Source organism: Medicago sativa, chromosome 5, assembly GCF_051527215.1.
Source record: "Medicago sativa cultivar Bolivia chromosome 5, Bolivia_mono, whole genome shotgun sequence".
NCBI classification, from domain to species: Eukaryota; Viridiplantae; Streptophyta; class Magnoliopsida; order Fabales; family Fabaceae; genus Medicago; species Medicago sativa.
The window spans coordinates 12,890,005-12,907,761 of NC_140753.1; the positions used below are offsets into that span (position 1 = coordinate 12,890,005).

Sequence of the window (17,757 nt, forward strand, 5' to 3'; positions counted from 1 at the left end):
TATGAAGTGATTCTCTATTGGTGGAAAATACTTGAGTGACATTAATGTCACGGTGACATTAAATCTGGGCGACACAAAGGCCAAGATAGATGTGTTGTGTGGCCCAGATGCAATAACAATGTGTATTATGTGTCCCAGATTTAATGTCACGGTGACATTAATGTCACCAAAGTGGTACTCCTATTTGGTTCACAATTCAATGGATTCTACTATACAATTGATAGACATGACAATGGATTACACGCCTGCATTATATCCTATCACACATTAACTAGAATCTTACTAATTTCTTCTGCCATAAATCTTTGTACAGAACCCATTTCAAACCATTCATCCCCTCAACTTTTTTTAAATTATTACTTTCACACTTTCCACTAAGCAATCATTCTAAACTTTCTTTATAACTCCTTTCTTCTTTAAAAACTCAGCAGACCTTCTATAAGGCAAGGCGCCATTCTCTACATAATACAAAATCAAACATCTCACTCCTAACTCTCACCTGTTGCTTAACACCATGGCTGGATATCGCGCAGTCTTGAAGAGGCCGATTTTGGGAGGCTTTGCAACTGTTCATTTACCACACAAGGTTTCATAATTTCATTTCGGCTTTTTAGTCTTATAAACATTTTTAACTAACAACCTCTGTTGCAAAGTATATATCTTATATCACTATATGTCAATATATAACTATCATAATAATTTCTTAATGTTCAAACAAGACATCTGCCTTAATTACAAAGAAAATTTACTCATTTCAACTCAACAATGTGTCTTTAGGAATTTGGAGAAATAAACCCCAAATTCACTGATGAATTTGATGACGTGGGTCCAGTCTGGAATTTAATTGACGCTGAAGGAAATTCTCATGAGGTTACATTCAACAATTCAGCTACTCTGCCACGGTTAACTAATGGCTGGACAGACTTGAGACAATTTTACCAGTTTGAAGGCATGAAGCTGATTCTGTTTAGCTATGTTGGTCAAAGTAGATTTGTTATCACACTTGGGAATACAATTGAGGACACTAATGATATACCTACGTACCATAGCAGAAGCACAAGACTTCAGAATAACAAGTCTTTCTTTTTTGACATCACATTGACCCCTTTGCAAATGGATGCGAATTCTGAACTGGTAAATTATAAATCTTTTGAAATCCATGTGTTTATTAAAATCTGCAAATGGCTGTGAATTTCAACTCTTTTTACACCTAATCTTAATTTTCATTGTTGTCTAAATGCAGGTCCTTCCACCTGATTTCAATGATTTCTTATGGAATGGTGACTTTGATTATTTGTTCCTCTCCAATGACAATGGTCAAATAATCAAGACTGCTATTCATTACCAAGTTGGTGACTCACTCACCAGCAAGCTAACGAAGGGTTGGGAGGAATTCTGCACGACCAGCCAATATCAGGCTGGAGATGTGCTGCGTTTCAAGTTCTTTGATGGGAAACTGAAGAATTTTGTTCATGTCTTTATAAACAATGCTTAGATTTTCCTTCCAATCAAGTTGTGTGTTTGTCTAACTGTTTTATGTACCTGTATTAGGCGCCCCTGTATTATGAATCCTTTGTTTCAAGTGTCTTTATGCTTCTGTTAATTTCCAATCAAGTGATGTAATCCACGATGAACTTATATTTTGTTATATGCAACATGTTCCCTTTTGTTTCCTGCAATCCATATTTTACTACTTTTGTGTATTATCCATATTTTACTACGTGCTCTTCATAATATACTCTTATAATGGGAAAAATGAAAATGAAGATGTAATATACTTACATATACTTTATAATATTACATTTCTTAACACAACCAAATATTTGTTGTAATGGTTAAGTTTATGTGATTCAATCAGATGTTCATGGTTCGATTAATTCTTACAACCTTTGAATTTTTCAAATTCAGATTATTTCTACAAATTAGCTAAGGCACAGATAATTAGTATTAATTAGTATTAATTAATAATAAACCAAGTCAAAGAGCTGAAGCATAGAAAACAGGTAATAACTAAAACATTAAACAGGACGTAATGAAGCATTAATACGTGTTTAAATGGATTTTAATTAATGATACTACACATAAATTTTTAAAATATTAACTAAACCGGACCGGTTCAGAAAACCGGCCGAGTCACCGGTTTTGACCGGTTTTTAGCGAGTTTCACCGGTTTCCACCGGTTTAATTACACAGCCGATCCGATATTTGGATCGAACCGCTATCCCCACCGGTTCCCAGTCGGACCGGTTCGACCGGCCGGTCCGAGCCGGGTTTTAAAACTATGACCATAACTTTCATTATACAATAATATTAAACTAACTTTAACTACAATAATATTAAATTTTATCTATAAGACAAATTCTCACTAATAAATTTGTCAATGATAAAAAAAATGCGCCAACGGCGCAACGGGTGCGAACACACGGGTATAGCACGAGTAATATTTTTTTTTCTTCTTACTGCTCCCTAAATGAAATGGCGAACATGGAAGATTATTTTTTTTCATTTAATTTTTAGATGCATGCCATTCAAAATGCCGAGGATGTTCCCTTTTTTTGTCATATGGTCAGAAGAAAAAAAAAATCCACTAGTAATAACTAAAATTTAGTGCAACATTAACTAAGCCTTATTTTAAAATTAAAAAGATGTAAGAGTATCTCGAATGGGGTCCTTACTTAACAAGGACCAATCCCCGTTAAGGATCATCCATTGGAGGAGGAAAAAATGAGTCATCGTTAAGGAACAGACAACTATATAAGGACCCTCTCTCTCCTGAGTAACTAACGGGTCCCACGTTTAAACAAGTAATAAAATGTATACTACTTGGTCCCACTTGCTATGAAGCCCAGATACGGATACCGGTACGGGTACGATACGATACGGGTACGGGAATACGCAAATTTTTCAAAATTTAGGATACGATACGGCTAGGATACGTCAACAAAATTTTTATACTAAAACTTATATGTATGTAAAATAATTGAAGAAAATAAACATTGATTAAAAGAACTCAACACAAATTTTGATTAACTGAATCATCTCTCTCTCGTTACCTTCATTCACAAGAAGTATAATTTTAAGCGGTTCATCGAGAAACAATTCTAGTGATGCATATCTAAAATTGAATCATATATATCTCCACCGAATGTTTACAACATTGTCTCACTTTTTTACTCTTCATCTTTTTCTAGGATACGTATCTGTGAAGTATCTTATAAGTATCCTTGTGTATCTGCGGAGTATCGGATAAGTATCCGTTAAAATATTTTTTAAAAATTTAAATAATTAATTCGGATACTTCGTGGGTGCGTATCCGCGAGTATCCGTGGAGTATCGGTATCCGATACGTATCCGGTACGGGTACGTCTCCGTTTTGGAGTATCCGGGCTTCATAGCCCACTTGTATAAATGAGTAATAAAATGTGGACTATTTGGTCCCACTTGTCAAAAGAAGTAATAAATTAATTATTTTTTTTAATGATATAAAGATAGTGGGACATATTTAAGTACTTTTCATTGAAGTCTTTATTAGTGTATTACCATTGGAGTCATTGAGTCCTTAATAGGTACTTTTATTAAAAAATTATAAATAAATGATGTGTCACGTGTGGTTCATTAAGGAGTCCTTGTTAGGGAACTACCATTGTGAATGCTCTAAGTATGCACTAGATAAAATATCAGACAAATAGGTACTAGACCAAATTATTTTTCCTTGCAACCAGTTTTCAAATAGCCATCCCATCCCTTCTTTTATGGCCAACGTGGCACACTCTTGTTTGATATTTTCATGCAAGTTAACTTTGAACCATGCACCATTGACTACTGCCAACACGTTTTCCAAGCGGCCTCACTAACTCTGCAGCATGCAATACTAGCTTAATGAGATGACTTGATGGGTGCAAATATTGAGATATGTTTCACATTACACCCCGATCGTTATTACTCCATCCGGTCCTATTTACAACAAATAATTTACTTTTTAGATACATTAAATAATTTATGTATTTGGTTTAGGTTGTTCACTAGATACATACATTATTCAATGTATCTAAAAAGTCATCTTTCTCTTGTAAATAGGACTGGATAGAGTATAAGCAAAATTTTGTATTTTGGATTCATTCTGTTATAGATGTGTGTTGTCTATAATAAATATTATATACATCATTAATTGAATGAATGTAAAATGCAAAATTTTGCTTATAATAGTGATCAAAGCGTGTATATAATTACCATTTTCATCGAAAAAATGCTAACTTAAGCCCTTAATGCATAAGTTAACGAGTCAAAATAAAAATATTTTGTTGTAATTAATGCATTTGAATTTAATTTTTTTACATTTGATTAAATAAATGCACAATATAAACAGTTTTTTACATTAAGAATACCATTTTTTTAAGACCATTCATCCACTATTATAGAAAAATTTTAACTTTAAACGAATGAAAATGTTAACTACCGTTGTCGGGACACTTTTTCCAAGAATTTATTTGTTTAACCAAGTAAAAGTATAGTCATCACGCCCATTTTAGTTGATTGACCACATTTTTCAGCTTTTAAATTTAGTCACGTAACTAAGAAAATATGATCACACAAACCACATATTTGGTTAACTGAAATTTTTCTGAGTGGTACAAAAGGGTGTACACATTTAAGGGTGTCAACCTATCTTTATTCTTTCGTACATGAACAATTTTCCTGTGGTCGCAATCACAAATATAAGGGTCATGTTAATTTGTGCCCAGAGGGTACATGTTAAGGAATCAAAAAAAAAACAACTTTGCATTGAAAAACATGATATTTTAACTTTTTAGAAGTTTACTACACGACTTTTGATGTGTATATTTCTATAATGAGTTCCTTAACATGTGTCCTTGAGGGCACAAGTTAACATTTGCCTAAATATAATTCATTTAGGCACACATATGAATCGAAATAAGTTAAAAGAACGAAAATTAATTTATTGCTATAATATTACAGATTATTCTAATATAATCAAAAATCATTTAGTTTAAAAAATCTTTATATTGACCCATTAATTATGATGTTACGATAAAAAAAAATTCCACCCAAGGAAAGGTAACTGTAATTAATGATCAACTTTTATATTGGTGTAATATAAGAATGATTCTTCCTTTTTCTAAAATTAAAAACTCATTCTAATTTATACAACCCACATAGTGCTGGAACCTTATCTGCCATCTATTTTATTTCTCACACGGCGCCTTCTCACTCACCCTCCATTCTTAGAACATTTTCCAGACACAGCTATGCCCACACACACAATCAACAGCAACAAAAGGATGAAGTTCGAAACTAAACTATGGAAAACAAAGGTAATATATTTGACAATTAATTATCTCAAATGGTTTGTATTCCTTACATATAACACTAACCCTATTTTATTCAAAATGTATCTTATAGGATTATGTCTACATCCCTGCATCCTTTTTTATACTATGGAAAGAAGAGTTGTTGGTGGTTACTCAGATTTATGTCGACCATGAACAAGTGATTGAATGTTCAATTAAACCTGCAACATGTGGAAGAGGCAAACTCACCACAGATTTTACCTTCATAAGGGAGTTACACGGTATAACAAAATCTGCAAAGATGAGGTTTGAGTTTGTAGATTTTTTGTTTTTGAATTTGACAATTCCATTACAATCGAAAAAAAGGACTCCAAATTTGAATAGAGTTCATACTAATGTACGTATGACAAATGAAATGAGCCAATCTTTGATTTTGAATCAATCAACAACTCAAAACCAAGTATGGGGGGTAGATACACCTTTATGGGAATCCACTGTTTCTGCCTCCATGATGAAAGGGGGACAACCGCTGGTGAGACACAAAATCTAAATTTTAGTTGAATTCCATTGTTACATGTTTCTTTATTGTTAGATTAACTACAAAATTTTGTTTCAATTATGCAATTGGATGCTGAAACTTCACTCCTTCTTCACATGTAGATGATTCCAGCACATGTCGTACAAACAAAGCTCAGTGAAAGATCGAGTCATATAAAAGTATCAATTATGGGAGGAGTAATTGAAAACTGGAGCTTGATTTGGAACGACAAACGCAAATCACAGTGTCATATTGGTCTAGGATGGTATAAGTTTTTTGATAAGGCTTTAACATGCATTGGTGACAAAATTCAATTCTGGTATCAAGGTCCAGGGATATTTCGGGTTACTATTTACAATTGTTAATTTACGCTCCAAAAATTTGTTATCATGTTCTTGTCTAATTTATTTTTTTATTTTAGCTATTCCTCAAACTTGCAACTGATCGTATGTCATTATGCTATAATTTAATTTCATCTACATTCAACTATGTATGAGATAATATGTCCAGGTGCTTAATATTACATCATTATAACATTACACAATTGTAAAGGCAACATCAAATGGGACTTACTATTCGACTAAAATTATCATGAGTTTAAGTTTAAGTAACATTATGCCATTGTTGATTAGTTATTTCAAAATTTTACTATTACAAATTTCTTCGTGAAAAAAACATTATTAGTTTCAAAATTTATAAGTAAATTTAACCAACCTTAAAAACTAATTAATAATATCATACGGATATTATTGTGCTTGATCGAAATGAGCAAGTGTGAACCCAAGTCGCGAGATTAACAAGTATCAAAATTGATCTCATCAAATTGTAATCACTAACTTGTTGAATAATTGTGACTACAAATTATCTGGTAGTTTCCTACTATGCAAGTCCATATTTAACTTCTTTGGTGTGATATTTAATATATAACACACAACGTAATGATATTTCTAATATGTAACAAACTTTAATCAAGCCTTGATTCATTATTATTCAATTTTTATGTTGAGTACATTCCATTAAGTATTCCTTCAAAAAAGGATTCCCATTAGGTCTTATGATTTTTGTATAGTATACAACTTATACACCAATGCTGTTTAGTCATATATATTAAGTTCTCACTTATGAAAAATTTATGTGTCTTATGCTCCCCTACCAGTATGTGTAGTCAATTGATAAATTTTAATACTATGTCTTATGCTCCCCTACCAAATCATGCTATTTTTAGTATGCATATTTGTGTTCATCGACTTTAAGCTGATGGGAACATAGCCTCCTATTACTTACTCAACAAGCTACAGTTAATATCAATTTATCATAATTATATGTTGATCAAATCTTACTTATTTCAAAACATAACACAGTGACTGCCGAATAATATTCTTTTTATCCATATATTATGTTAACAAATCTTTTAAATTTTCATATCCCATAAAGAATTTTTGATTTATATTTCAAATATATATTTCACATAAACCTAACTAACTTATTCAATTTCAAAACACTAAAACCAGATAAATCAATACTTTGGTAAACAACTTAATGACATATATAACATCAATTACACACATTAAAATATAAGTTATGGGACTCATCAGTCAATAATTCCCCAATGCACCCTCTAACTTATGTGTTATAAAACTACTAACTCTTTTCAAGATTTACATTGATATACAACTACTCAATCTTTACTAAATTTGTACATAAAAATACAACAAATCAAAGTTGTGGCATGTTGGTCCATTAACGAAATACAATCCAGCCCAATATATCCATACCTCTAAGCCCATCTGAAACAATGCGGGTCAATATTTTCTTTCCCTTTGGCACTATATACATCGACGCCCTATAACATCCCTTTCCCTTGGTCATTTTCATCTGAAAAAAACTTCCACCAATTGAACAATGGTCGCTACAGGAACCAGGTTTGTCTTTCTTACAAAAACGCTTTATACATCATCTTCTTTTCCACAACAGTTTCATTTCTCAATTTATTATACATAAGTTCTTCTGGTGTAATTTAAGTTTTACATTGTCTAATTTTTTCTCTTTTATAGTCATGTTACAAGACTTCCTTTGAACCAGTTAGCCCTGTAAGTATATTGCTACCATTATGTTAATTAACAATTGTATTTTTGATACACTGATTCACTCTTACATGTGTTTCTTGTGGTTTGAACTCAGATACCCAATTTGGGACAAATCAACCACGATCCCCGCACCAAACAGGTTGGTTTTCCAATTCAATCTTTATTGATTGACATACCTATTTCTCAATTCTTATTGTTTAACTTAATGAACATCAATTTTCAATTTTTCCCATCAAATATCAAATTACTTTCATAATCTATGTTTGCTACATTTTTCTTTTACGTTAGTTCTAATTTTATGATTTTTCAATCAAATTTTACTTAATCCGGCCGTGTGTTGTTTTATGAGTGGTGCTGGGATCCTAGGTGATGTCTTGGAGCCGTAGGAGGTTGATAGGGGCAGCTGTTGTGAGTTTGTGTGTGGGTTTGTATCTGCGGTTTTGGCAGCCTGCAGAATTCTGCAGGTTTGGTTTTGTTTGTTCTGTTGCCTCGGGTATCATTGTTATTGTTAGGCCGGTTGGGATTTTTTTTGGGGTCTGCATTCTGTTTTGTTTGGCAGTTTTAGATGGCCTTGTTGTTATCAGTTCGGCGTTAGTTTGCGAACTTTACGAGGTTTTTTATCGAGTTTGGTTGTAGGTGAAGTGGCCGCGTTTTAGGCACTTTTGTACTCTTTTTCCTCCTTGCAGGTTTTGTGCATCTTGTGCGAACCTAGCCTAATAATATTTGCATTATTCAAAATAAAATCAAATTTTACTTAATTTAGTATTAACTCTTTTTTAACTACAACAATTTTATTTTTAGGAACTTTGATGCTGGTGAAGGAAGTTCTTCTACACCTCCATCATCCTTTCAAACAATAATCACACCGGACCAGGTCTTTTATTTCATGATTATTGTAAAATCTATGTTCAATTTATTCCAATTACATCCTATGGTAATTTACCGAATCCTTTGCATTTCAGGCTGAGATTTCAATACCATCTGTGTTCATTGCCAATTGGAAGTTTCAACTTGGGGTGGATATATTTGGTTCAATCAAGGATCCCTGTGATAATTTCTTTGAGATTGATACTTCAAATATATTGTCTGAAGGTGTTATTCGACCTGGAGACATTATTGCAACCTATTGTGGTTTTCATCAACCGCAAAGAGTCATTCTTGATTATCAGCCACGGTTTAATGTTTTTAACATGCGGATAATTGACAATGAAGGAAAGGACATCCCTTACTTTGGAATTCACAATCCTATTAACTATCATGCAATTAAACTGGCTGATCCTACAAAACATGTCAATCCGATGTATGTTGGTTTGGTCAGGAAGAATGGCAAAAAATTTATATCAAAAGGGTTTGCCATGAAACATATGAATTTGCAAGCCATTGTGGATGAACATGAGACAGAGCAACCAGAAGAAAATTCGGATGATCAAGTCCATATTGAACATCATTTCAAATGGTATCAACATGTGTCCACGGCTATATCTGAAGGCAAATCTGTCCTGGTAAAATCCTTTAATTTAACCTGTCATCCTTGCCATTTCTTAAATGCAAGAAATTATTCATTTTTTTTACATATTATAACAATTTTGATCTATATTTTATTGTAGCACTTCCCACAATGGATTGCCAAAGCTGCTAGGTTATCAGATGTGGATAATATGATTATAATGAATGAGGAAACTAATTTTAGAATGCAATGCAATGTCAAAAAGTCCACAAGGAAGCCTGTTGAGTACTGCATAGGATTAGGTTGGTATGAACTTGCTAAATCTCTCAAACTCAATCTGGATGATCAGCTGTATTTTCTTCTGGATGACCCACCATTGAATCTTCATGTTCGAGTCCTCAGGAATGCTTATCATGATGAATAAGATCAAGCTTCTTAACTAGTATCATCTATTATATTGTAATATGGTTTTGAAACTTGCTGTCTTTTGATCTTTGGTGTATATTAACATGTCATGAGACGACAATCTACCATGAACCTTTTTGCTTTCCTCTGTTATGCAAGATATAAATTAACTATGTATCTCCTTATATGACTTTCACTTTCATTATTTTTACAATTTTCTAACTGCCAAATAATTTTCATTTTTAAAAATCTAACTTTTTATTTAAGAACTTCCGGATTATTTCTCTTATTGAAATTAACATGTGCCGTATACGCACTGCACTCAACATAACTGCTTCTGCTTCTCCTTAGGTTGAATTTCTTTGCTCTACTTTGAAAGTAATTTCTTTGGCAGTTAAAGTGTTAATGAAAACGTTAAGAATTGAAGTAGGAAACATTTCTTTTAGTGGCACCGACTAAAATAAAGGTCTTGTTAACGAGTGCCCCTGGAACACTTTTTAAGCATTACTAATGAAGAAATTATTCTTTAAATTAAAGATTTCAATTTTCAATGCAACAAATGCACAAACTTTCATAAAAACTTATCACTTTTGGTGCTTAAAGAGTGTCCCGGGAGCACTCATTAACATTTCCCTTAAAATAATTGTTCGAACATAATATTGCAGCAGGAAGCAGCATCAACTCAGAAAGTTTCTACTAGAACAAAAATGAATATAAGCACTTGCAAAAAAGAAAGTTTTAATACACAAAATTTAATTACTTAAATACACTCCATGCCTTCTTTTCCAACATCAGATAGCTGATACAAAAAGCAACCCCTATATATATTAAAGGCCTTTAACAGAGTTCCTTGTTATCTAGTAGAATTCAATCCATTTTCCTCTCCAGATAACTTAGGAGTTTGCCCTGGCTTACTTTGGCCTCCCTGGATTGTTGAAAACAAAAGAAATACAAAAACAATTAGCATCCATGCTGGAACATTCAAATTACAATACATGATTTCAATTTTACATCAATCTAATAACATTCAAATTTCATAACAAAAGCCAATTTCAATTTAATTGAAATAACTTACATGATTTCAAAATGGACCAATTTATATGTCACTTGATTTTCATAAATAGCAGAGGATGATAATAGCTGAATTCAAAAGCTGATCCATTTCTTATGGAAAATGCCATGAATGTTGCTACTTTTCATGACAGGTTGCTCGAACATGCTTATATGCTTATAGTTATAGAAAAACCAGACACAATCAAAAATAGAGGAAGCAGCAAGATTAGCACATCTAAGCATGCTAGAAGTTGAAGATATGCTTACATTTTTTTTAATCAAATAAGCTTACATTTTCCATCTTTTCTACCTCTATTATTTAGGATTGTTGATTACATCCTCCTCTCAAAAGTCATTGCCATACAACAAAACTCACACCAAATGAAAAACACTTCAGGAAAAAAGATAGCATACACAAGCTAATATTATATAGGAAAACTCTAGTTAATATTTAAGAAAAACAATTTTAGCCTGTTTCCAAAATCAAATAACATAATCAAGTTAATATTATATGCAGTTGTTTGTTTTATAAGATAAAGTCGTGTTTGGTGTTTCTTCCTAGTGCTATTTGTGGCTATTTCAAAGGGTAAGCAAGAGGATTTCATGACTGGATTAGACATGACCAAGAAACTTAGTTAACATCTCATAAAAGTACCTTTTGTAGATGAAGTACCACCGGTCGCATTGATCCAATTAACAATCCGTTAGCTTGATTGCAACAAATCAAAAGCTATAATTACCAATACAGTTCACATACTAAACGCAAAGTCAAGAGCCCCTTTTCAAGTCACCTCTTCTAGTTCTTTCCCGTGTTCTGGAGAGAAAAGATCGTAATGAGTAAATTAGCTTTCAAATGCACACACAGTCCATATGCATAAAAACATAAACACAAAACATGATAATAATGGGCATACCTTGTGAATCTTTATAGCAAACGAAAATCACACAAATTAACAATCAAATTTCATCCCTCACAGTGCTAATGGAGAGTGAATTGATTTTGCAAATCCTTTTTTGAGCTTTCTTACCCAAATTGTTTCAGTAACCAGGCATTAAAGTGAAGAGAAAAGGAAGAAGATGAAAAAGAAAGATCCCTAGAAAATGAAGGGAGGAGAAGACATGGAAATCGTTTTCTACAATTTTTTCAATATGGACGAAAACACCCTTTAGTAAAGGTCATTGATAAATCAATTGCTTTTGTAAATATGAAAATTAATGTTTAAGAAAAACAATTCTAGTAGGTCATGCTGCCAGGAAATCCTTGCCATTCAAAAACTTATTACCAAATCCAATGGCTGACATTTGATTTTCAAACAAAAAAAAAAGAATTATGATGTCTCCTACGGTAAGAGACCCATTGAGGTCGCCTACCGTAGCCACACCCATGTTTCAGATTCAAGTTTTCAACCACAAAACAGACAACTACACTAGTGTTTCTAAACTGTCCTAGTTAAAGTTCTTGTTTTTTTCCACACCCATAAAACAAAAAGAAATCAACTTTTCCACTTGCCAACAAAAATCAAAGTTCAAGACAATCACTTTTTGCAGAAACCACTACACTACCCACTACCCATCTTCACTCACTTCTGATCTCAACATGACTTCAAAACCATAAAAAAAAAAACCATTTTTATTGTGCTTTCTTTGATCTAGTTGAAGAAAAAGAAAATGGGTTGTTGCTATTCAAGAGTAGAGAGAGAAGAAACAGTGTCACATTGCAAATCAAGAAAACGTTACATGAAACAGTTGGTTGAAGCAAGACATGCTTTTTCAGCTTCCCATGTTATGTACATTCGTTCTCTTCGTTCAACTGGTTCTGCTTTGTTTCACTTTGCTAACGCTGAAAAAACCACTCATCTTAACCACCATCTTCCACCTGAGCCACAACCCATTCTTCCACCTCCGCCGCCCCGTGCTCCGTCGCCAATGCCGCCGCCACCACCACCTCCGATGAGTCCTAGTTTGAGTTCTTATACTTGGACTTCTGGTACTGGTTCACAATCATCTGCACTTCCTCCGCCTCCTCCACCGCCACCACCTCCACCGCCGGTGATTTCATCTGGTTGGGATTTCTGGGATCCTTTCATGCAGCAACCTCCACCACCTCCTTCGTCACGGTCGGCGACGGAGGAAGAGTGGGAAGCTACTACTACCACTGGCTCTGAGGTGGTTGTGATGGCTGGTGGTGCGGCGGCGAGTATGGCAACTCCGGCGAGTGGGGTGGTGGGATACTCTAAGGAGTCAGGAAGTGAACTTGCAATGGTGGTTTCAAGAAACAGTAAAGATCTGGTTGAAGTTATTAAGGAGCTTGATGATTATTTTCTTAAAGCTGCTGATGCTGGTTCTCATGTTTCATATCTGTTACAAGTTCCAAGTTCTGGTTTTTCTGATCATAGTAAAGCAAGTAAGTTTTACATGCATGTCATAAATTTTGGTCTGTTTTTGTTTTGTATCAACCTATTTGAGATTTGAAATTTTAGGTTGTTTTTGACAATAACTTTTTGTTGAGTGTTAATGAAGGAGTCAAATTTCCTTTTTTGTTTATTGTAATTTGATTTGTGTTGTTTAAGATTCAAGTTGGTGTTTTTTTTTTTTTTTTTTGTATTTGAATTTTGAAGGTTGTGATGTAATTGTACTTGATGGTGGTAGGTAAAATGTACGGAAATGGATGGAATTTGAGTCCATCAATGTGGGCTTGGGGTTCTTCAAGTCCTAAACTGAATGGATTTGGCAAGCTGTCTCAAGAGGTTTCTGTTGGTAGTTTTAGGGCTAATAATGGTGTTGGAAATGGTGGACATTGCTCTACTTTGGAGAGGCTATATGCATGGGAGAAGAAATTGTACCAAGAGGTCAAGGTGAGTAGCTCTTTTTTTCTTTCCCTATGCCTTGAAAAAGCACACATTCGACGAAAAGCAATCCCGGCCCGGCCGTTAAACTGAGATCGAACAGCTCAAATTGCACAGCAACCAAATCGGTTTTAAACGACCTTAGTTGTTAATTTGAGAATTAAGATTTAAAATTGTGTGAAACAGTTACTGCACCAAATCCAAATCATTAGTAATTGTGTGAGACAATTTCTACAAAATCCTACTTGAGGGTAATATAATTCTAATAAAACAAAAAGAAAAAAGAGAAATAAAGGTTGAAGAAGGTTTTGTCTTTTGTGGGCATAAACATGATGTGGGTCTAGTGAAGGAATCTTGTTCTATGCAACCAACATTCTGTGGATAACTATGGTTTTCTATTAGTAGTCATTTAACTTTATTTGCCCTCATTTTTTTGAAGTCTCCAAACTAAGGTTGATTTGATAATTAAAGAAGAAATCTCACCTTTTTGTTATTAGATTCATTAAGTGATTTGATATTTCCATTAATAATTGCTTAACTTCGATGATATTTTTTTGGTTGGTTTTAAGAATGCTAAAACAATAAAGATGGAGCATGAGAAGAAGGTAGAATTGGTAAGGAAGTTAGAGATGAGAAGGGCTGATTATGTGAAGACAGAAAAGGCAAAGAAAGAAGTGGAGAAATTAGAATCACAAATGATGGTTGCTTCACAAACCATTGATAGTACATCCGCTGAAATCGTTAAATTAAGGGAGATAGAGCTCTACCCTCAACTCATTGAGCTTGTTAAAGGGTTAGTCTTCTCTTTTTCTCTAGTGCATTTTTCAATTTTTTATACATAACATAACTTTGCATAGTAGAAGAGAACAGTAGCATAGTATTTATTATTTTTTTGGATTATCAGCAGTATAGTATTAGTAAAAACTTACAAATGAGTAATATGTAAGCATCTCAATAAGCGTTTTTGGAGCCTATCTTAACCTTGGTGATTGGTGAGCCTCCGAGAGCCATCTCGCCTTAACTTTTCCTTGTTAAAAAAATGATCTTGTTAACTTGCGGCCTAACATATTACACAATAACGAAATCAACTTTAATTGATTTCGATATTGTATAAACTGACCCGTTAATTTGAGATTGGACGGTTGTGATTGAAAACTGTGACTCATTTGAATTCCAAGAATCTGTCTTGAAGCATGGACTGCATTTTGTTTGGTTGTGATCCCTTTGGAGTCATTGCTTGTCTAGGGGAGTGGTGACAGCTGTTTGTTGTGTGTAGTAGTAGAGTAAGAGAATCAAGTACTAGAACTGGTTCAGAGTACATGCCTAGCATAGTAACAGTATAAAATATTGTTTTAATTTTAACTACTTTATAGTTTTTGCTGGATTTCATTGTGTCTGTTTCTCACTTGTTTTTGGTGAAGACAAATACTGAATAAGACTTATCTTGACAAGTACAATAAGTACTACCAGAATCTCGTTTTTTGAACAAGTGAGATGAAGCTCTAAACCAACCCTTTTTCTTGTTCTTGGTGATTTCTTGTTGCTTTGTACCATATATTTTCCCAATGCACTTTTATATGGATGCATTATTGTGTAACAATAGATGGGATGGGATGTTACGAGGTTCATGCATGATGGTTTTTTTCTGTCTGTTTTCTGCTCATAAAACCATGCTATACTTTTTCCATTACTTTGGGAACTTAATCGTACAATATATACACTATTTAGAGACAATTTGAATAAAGTGGTACCTTGTTGTGGACAGGTAATTTGACCTGTGTCAAAGATTTAAAATTATATTCTTCAGTGACCATTTTACTGAATGATTCTCCGGAATTAAATTATTGTCACTTCATATTTTTTAACAGAATGTGTAGCACTAGCACAATTTCTGCCTGCTGGATTATTCATGGATGAATAAAAAATATTGTTTTCGTAGGATCGGCTCATTTAACAGAATGTGTGACATAACTAACATAACAAAAAACACTGTTTTCTTAGGATCGGTTCATTTAAGTAGTATTAACCATTGATGTATAAACTGATAGTTGATATTATATGCACATACATAACAAATCATGAATGTGTTAAAATATATTTTCTTTATTTTCTCACTTTAGAGGAGCCAAATTTGTTTTGTTATTTTATAAAGTTAGTTTCAGTGAGTGAGCATTTTGAGCTTCTTGTGTTGGCAGGTTGATGTGCATGTGGAGAAGCATGTATGAGTGTCATCAAGTTCAGAAGCACATAGTTCAGCAACTGGAATACCTCAATACCATACCATCAAATAACCCTACATCTGAAATTCATAGGCAATCAACACTTCAGCTGGAGCTTGAAGTACAGCAATGGCACCAATCCTTCTGCAACCTCTTCAAGGCCCACAGGGACTATATTGAATCCCTCAGTGGTTGGCTAAGGCTCAGCCTTTACCAATTTAGCCGAAACCCTCTTAGTAGAACAACTGAGGAGTCGAAGATATTCACCCTCTGCGAACAATGGCACCTTGCCGTTGAGCATATACCAGACAAAGTAGCATCTGAAGGAATAAAAAGCTTGTTGACGGTTATTCATGCGATTGTAGTTCAACAGACGGAGGAGCATAAACAAAAGAAGAAGTCAGAGTATGCGTTCAAGGAGTTCGAGAAGAAGGTGGTTCAGCTTAGATCTTTGGAGTGCAAGTATGGTCCGTACTCCATGTCGGAACGATCTGGTTCTGTGAGAAGAACGAAGGACCCTGTCGTGGAGAAGCGAGCTAAGGTGGAAGCTTTCAGAGCAAAGGCTGAAGAAGAGAAGATCAAGCATGAAAAGGCAGTGAGTGTTACAAGGTCAATGACATTGAATAACTTGCAAATGGGTTGTCCTCAAGTTTTTCAAGGGATTGTAGGGTTTTCAAGTGTGTGCATGGAGGCTTTTGAATCTGTATACAACAAAGCCAAAGTTGCCGAACAGGAGCGTGATGTGAAGAGAATATTACCTTAGGAAAATTGACATGGATCTGTATAGACGATCAATCACCCTTTTGCCTTATGATCGGTAGATTGCAATGTAGCACTGGATTGAAGTCATGTCCGACAATGACTCAACACCCACACATGTAGTTTACATTAAAATATTTCACATTTTCAAATGATTACCGGTGTCCATGTGTGAGTGTTGTGTCCATGTCCGTGCCAATGCTTCATGGATAGATTGTATTTATTTATTTACACCTAGTAATATCATGAAACTTGATACCTGATACTCCTACAACCCTACTGCAATGGAGGTGAATGGAAGAGTGAAATATATTTTCCTTTTGTTATTCCTCACTGAGTCATACATTCCGTGAAACGCGGTAGTATGGCTCTGAACTTCAAAACGTTATTTCTAAATGCATGCAGTGGAAGCAGAAGCTGTGAACTTTCCTAGGCGTGGGAACGTTGCAGCATTTGTCACTTGGTTCGAGTATATCACTGTGAATATAATTCCATATATACTAGTTGATATAAGTGGATAAACATTGAAGCACTTTTGACTTTGTTCTCTTGTCTCATTCACACTTTTCTTAAAAGAATCGTTTAACTATAGAGAAAAGTCGTCTCACGATTATTTATCTTTAATTTTTGTAACAGTTTAATCATTTATCTTTTTCTCGTTCATATCATTCATATCATCATATGTGATTTTTCTTTCTCAATGTTTTGCTCAAAAGACGTTGATATGTCTTTTACAAACCAAAATGTTGTAGTGATACAAACAATTATTAGACGGTACTATACCTTATGTTGCATACCCTTTTGACCAACGAAGAGAAGAAAAAATTCACCATAATGTAGAAGGAAATTACATACAGAAAATAGGGAATTAAATTTTTTAAGTTTTTATTTTAGGATGATCTGTCAAAAAGATAATTATATTATTATTTTTTTTTGAAAGAAAACAGATAATAATATTATTAGATGCTATTGTATATGAGTTTTATATTGTAGATATGTAAAAATTAATTTATTAAAACTTAGGTTGGAATGTAAAAATTATAATTTATCTTATTTCCTTTCATAGTTTTATAATTTGTTTTTAACGATATTGT

At 33.8% G+C, this 17,757-nt stretch overlaps 2 protein-coding genes and 2 long non-coding RNA genes across 4 annotated transcripts; 3 read left to right on the plus strand and 1 right to left on the minus strand.

Annotated features, from left to right (window-relative positions):
- The first annotated feature begins 5,178 nt into the window (after positions 1–5,178).
- LOC146920171 (uncharacterized) lies at positions 5,179–6,388 on the plus strand. Its single transcript, XR_015010715.1, has 3 exons — positions 5,179–5,333; positions 5,422–5,841; positions 5,970–6,388. It is a non-coding gene; the product is annotated as an uncharacterized LOC146920171 (long non-coding RNA).
- A 1,290-nt stretch (positions 6,389–7,678) lies between these two features.
- Positions 7,679–9,971, plus strand: LOC146920172 (uncharacterized). The gene is made up of 6 exons (XM_085713594.1): positions 7,679–7,769; positions 7,902–7,937; positions 8,029–8,073; positions 8,736–8,808; positions 8,897–9,436; positions 9,542–9,971. The coding sequence occupies exons 1-6, from the start codon at positions 7,750–7,752 to the stop codon at positions 9,803–9,805; spliced, it is 978 nt and encodes a 325-aa protein (XP_085569720.1). The 5' UTR covers positions 7,679–7,749; the 3' UTR covers positions 9,806–9,971.
- Positions 9,972–10,522: 551 nt separating this feature from the next.
- LOC146920173 (uncharacterized) lies at positions 10,523–12,215 on the minus strand. The gene is made up of 3 exons (XR_015011694.1): positions 11,754–12,215; positions 11,495–11,653; positions 10,523–10,711 (listed from the first exon to the last, which is right to left on the minus strand). It is a non-coding gene; the product is annotated as an uncharacterized LOC146920173 (long non-coding RNA).
- Positions 12,216–12,405: 190 nt separating this feature from the next.
- LOC146920174 (pyridoxal-phosphate-dependent serine hydroxymethyltransferase, putative (DUF632)) lies at positions 12,406–16,989 on the plus strand. The gene is made up of 4 exons (XM_085713595.1): positions 12,406–13,243; positions 13,489–13,694; positions 14,255–14,478; positions 15,881–16,989. Exons 1-4 carry the CDS (start codon positions 12,508–12,510, stop codon positions 16,665–16,667), a joined length of 1,953 nt encoding a protein of 650 aa, XP_085569721.1. The 5' UTR covers positions 12,406–12,507; the 3' UTR covers positions 16,668–16,989.
- Positions 16,990–17,757: the final 768 nt, after the last annotated feature.